Source organism: Sturnira hondurensis, unplaced genomic scaffold (genome assembly GCF_014824575.4).
Source record: "Sturnira hondurensis isolate 20B ecotype Veracruz unplaced genomic scaffold, ASM1482457v3 Scaffold0016859, whole genome shotgun sequence".
Classification (NCBI taxonomy): domain Eukaryota; kingdom Metazoa; phylum Chordata; class Mammalia; order Chiroptera; family Phyllostomidae; genus Sturnira; species Sturnira hondurensis.
This window is the reverse complement of record NW_028089490.1, coordinates 3-4,569: the sequence shown is the minus strand read 5'-3', so window position 1 is coordinate 4,569 and position 4,567 is coordinate 3. Positions and strand designations below refer to the sequence as shown.

General features: G+C 49.1%; 1 gene segment (V, D, J or C); it reads right to left on the bottom strand.

The window, feature by feature from the left end:
• Nucleotides 1-3,795: 3,795 nt before the first annotated feature.
• LOC119001576 (probable non-functional immunoglobulin lambda variable 5-48) lies at nt 3,796-4,300 on the bottom strand (the record flags this gene model as incomplete). The annotated part of the segment is given in 2 exon segments: nt 3,796-4,139; nt 4,255-4,300. Coding segments are annotated over 2 exon segments (390 nt in total), but the record flags the coding sequence as incomplete, so codon positions are not given.
• Nucleotides 4,301-4,567: the final 267 nt, after the last annotated feature.

Sequence of the window (4,567 nt, the reverse complement as noted above, 5' to 3'; positions counted from 1 at the left end):
TTGGCATTTTCCCCACCCTCAATTTCCTATTTTAGCATTGCATAAATTTGAAATAATATATTATTATATTTCATTGGCTTTATATTTCATCTGGCATTTTAAAATTGAATCCATGCTACATCTTTTCGTTGCTAACAGCGCCCAGTCTGTGGATGTTGCACAGTGCGTTTCAACAACCACCCCCTGAGAGATGGGGGTGGTTTCCAGTTGGCAGTGATTGGAAGGAAAGCTGCTCTGAATGTCTGTGTGGCACCAGGGTAAGCAAATGCCGTGTGCACACCTTTCTCTCTGGTTCATGTCAGTGGGATGAGTTAGAAGGCACGTCGGTAACGTTTTAGGAGCTACCAGACCTTCCTGAAAAGTGATTCCATCACTTTCACTCCCACCAGTGGGACCTGAGAGCGGGACCTGTGCAGCGTCCTGGCCCGCACTCTGCACGGTCAGTCACGGGACCTTCAGATGCTCTCAGGAATGTCGTGCAGTGTGTCCTGTGGCCTCATCTGCACTTCACTGATGCCTTATGAGGCCGAGCTTTTCTCCCTGTACTTATTCGCCATCTTCATATTGTACTTGGTGGAGCTTCTTTTGAAATCACTTTTTCAGCACTAAGTGACCTGCATTAAAGTTTGTTTTTTTTTTTTAAATCAGGTGTAGGACTGGCAAATGGTCTATGGTTGCAGTTGCCATTCTGTCAACATTGTCCATCAAAGAGCACAATGTTTACATCCCGGTGAAGCACAATGGATTCGTCTCTGGTTTTTCTTCTGCTGTTCTAGCTCAGAACGTTTTGCCAGCTTGAGATTCTGTACACATTTCCTGGTGGAATTGTGTTTTCATGTCTAAAGTTTAGCAGTTCTATTTCTAGCATACGAGGTGTTTTCTCGTTTATAGTGATAATATGTTCTTGTCATTTACTCCTGGGTTACCACATGAGCTAGGGTTTAAAACATGTCTCTCATAATCCACAGATGAAGAAGTCAAAGGAGCCAGTGAGAAGAAAGGGATCCTCGGGGACTTTATGTCACAGAGGCCGCAGCTGCTGGTTCCACCACAGACACATGAACAGGGGCTCTGCTGGCCCCTGGGGGCAGGCACAGCTGCGGACACCTCAGCACCAGCTCCAGGACCGTGGGTCTCTCACTAGACTGCAAATCAGGCGGGCCCTCTGGGTGTGAGCTCACCAGGTAAAAGGAGAAGGAATGTCTCTGGGAAGACGGTCAAGGGAGCGGGGCCTGTCCTGCATGGGATCCCACGCTGTCTGAGGCTTGGATGCACAGAGTCCCTAAGTCATGTGGCCCTCTGGGCCTCTACCACCTCAGGCAGCTTCTTCTCCCTCCACATCTTCTGGATGGTTCTCTGCTGTGAGCAGGTGATGTTACCTGTGATTGTTTACCAGGCTTGAAGCATATTAGGGGGCTTCCTTAGACTCTCGGACACCAGAAAGACCCTCCTCAAATCAGGCAGTGGAGATGGCAGTAACAGCAGAGTCATTAACGCAGACAAATATGGACAGGAGGGGCTGGGCGGAGAGCAAGGTGGCAGGTCTGACTGGTTCACAGGGACCTTGAGGAGAAGCAGGAGGAGCTTCCTTACTGGAAGGTGAGGATTGGAAGTGCTCCCTGCCTCTTCACTGTATGGACCTCGGTAACCTGACTCTAGGGGGCAGCAAAGCACCAATTCACCCATCAACCCCACTGAGTCCTGGCTGACAGTCTTCTGATGCAAATATACAAAAAGGACTGATTCTGAAGACCTTTATTTTAGGGAAGACCTGCAAGAGTAGCAGCTCTGAGAGAGCCATGGCCATAACTGAGACATCTTCTCAACAAAAGCTGCCTTAAAATTAGAACAGGCAAACAAACCAAAACAAAGAGACAAACTTCTGCATGTGACTGCTCTGTGTGAATGCACAGCCCTTTGTAACATTCTTCATTGGGAAATGGAGACTCTGCCAGATACCCGCCCCCTGCCCCTCGGAGGGTAAGTCACAGAGCTGAGCTTGCAGTTGGGGTGCAAACGGGCTCTCATGTTGTCCTTTATAATGTGTGTTGGGAGAATCCTCGGGATTAATGTAAAACCTCAAATCCGTGAGCTTGGTGTCTAGTTCAGGTACAGCATCCCTATTAAAGGCCGTGTTTGCATCTTTTTGTGAAGTGCCTCTGAGTTAATGAAATTAGAGTGTAACTGTAATAGTCAAATCCCCTGTTACCCTCGTTCTTGTCTCCTGGGAAGCAGCTGGTTACACAAATCTACCAAGAAACAAAATTGAGGATTCTGAAATGGAGAGAATTCCCAGTTGTCACCCAAGTGATTGTAAGTTCTCTGCTTTTTGAGGGGGGGACTAGAAGCCAGAGTTCACAATTCACAGTGACTAGTGTGTGATAGTTTAGCAGCCTGGCACACTATAACCCAAATTTGCCCTTAAAACAAGGCTTTAAGCATGAGCAGAAGAACTTTCCACAAAGCTTTAAAATTGCCTTCATTTGACCTGATCTGAGGTGCTGCACGGAATTCAAAGTTGGTCGGTTATGTTGTAAAAGTCACTGCAAGGCTCCAGTGGAACAGTGCAGACCTGAATGTGGAGGCGTGGCTAACCCTCCTCTTAGAAATCCAGGGGAGTGGGCTTTTCAATATTTTGTGCAATTATTTTAAATCATAATGCAATATATATATATATATATGTATACACACACACATATACAGACAGACACTGGCACCGTATGTACTGGCACTGTATATATATACTGGTGCCAGTGTCCATATGTATATATATATATATATATATATATGGACACTGGCACCAGTGTCCCTCTCCCTAATGTTGTGACTCTGGGACGGCTCCTGGGTGGGGCTTGGTCACCATAGTGACCAACCAGGATTAGAAGGTTGGAGTTTTCAGCTCTACTCCCACTCTCTCAACAGAGGAGGGCTGAGAGAAGAGGCAATAACTCTCCATGTCTATGGTATGAAAACCCCATACAATTCCCCACTGTCTGACCTTGTGCAGCTTCTAGTTTGACCAATGAAGTCACAGCAGGAGGGTGACACAGGCCAGCTTCTCAGGGACAGTGACTTTTGTGCTCAGGACCTGCCCAGATCTCGTCACCCACCCACCTCTTCATCTGCCTGTTTGTCTCTACCCTTCATCCCAGTCTCTGACAATGTGGTAAAGTAAGTGTTCCCCTGAGTTCCACGAGATGCTCCAGCAAACTAATCAAACCCATAGTCAGGGTCATGGGAACCTCCCAATGCAGCCAAATCCCACAGAAATTCAGGCTGTCTGCAGAAGTCCTGTTTGTGATTGGCATCTGAGTGGGAACAGTCTTGTGGGATGCAGCCTTAACCTGTGCATCTCACACTGACTCCAGGCAGACAGTGTTAGGATTGAGATAAACTGCGGGGAATAAAGCTGGTATCTGAGAGAATCTCTTGCTGTGCTGAAGAATTCCCTCAGGTTTTGTGGCCATGAGTGTGAGAAGTGAAGTTTTCTACATGAGCAGTAAAGGAGATACAACTAAAGGACAAAACTGAGTTTTTAGTTTAAAATATATTTCTTCTTGTTGATTTACTTCAGACTCTGTGGGTCTCTGACCTCAGGCTCTGTGATGCGCTGTGTGTTCCTCGGATGCCCCTGCTGGCTTAGGTGACAGCCCTAAGCTGCGGGGCACACTTTCCTCCTCAGGGACAGGTGTGGCCACAGAGAAGCCTCCCCTGCACGGGCCATCAATGAAAGGGAAGCTCAAAGCCAAATTCTACGGGCCCAGGGATTTTCGTCTCACTTCCTCGTCATCTCACCCACTGTGCATGATTGTAACTGCCACCACTGCTATGATACACAGCACAGTAATAGTCGGCCTCGTCCTCAGGCTGCAGCCCAGAGATGAGCAGGAGCCCTGCGTTGGCCCAGGTGTCTTTGGATCCAGAGAAGCGGCTGGGAACGCCTGAGCCCTGGTGCTTCTCTGAGTCTGAGTAATAGTACAGCAGATACCGGGGAGGGCTCCCTGGCTTCTGCTGGTACCAGTATATGTCGTAGCCACCAACACTGAAGCCACTGCTGAGGGTGCAGGTGAGTCTGGCTGTGGCTCCAGGAGATGCGGAGAAGGAGAGTGCCTGAGTCAGCATAGGCTGGGAGAGGGAACCTACAGAAACACAGACATACTGAATACTTGGTCAAGAAACTGTAACATTCTACGAATTCTGAGCAAGAGAAGAGAAATACAAGAGGATGACCAGGGTCCCCGTGCCTGTCCCTACCTGTGCAGTGAGAGAGGAGCATGAGGAGGAGAGGAGTCCAGGCCATGGTGCACACAGCCCCTGAGCCCACAGTGTGGCTGGGCTGCCCCGGCCTCCTTTTCTCCCCACCTCCTGCCAGGGGAGGGACTGTCCATGCAAATGTGTGCCCACCCAGGGGCTTCCCAGCCCCTCCATGAGCCCTGGTGTTGGAGCTCATCTCACACCCCAGACAGAGGAGGGTGGAGTTTGGCTTCTCCCCTTGGGAGAGCCCTGGAGGGAAGCATCTGTTGTTACCATGAAGTCTCTGCTCAGGGGACTCTGCCAGTCCACAGAG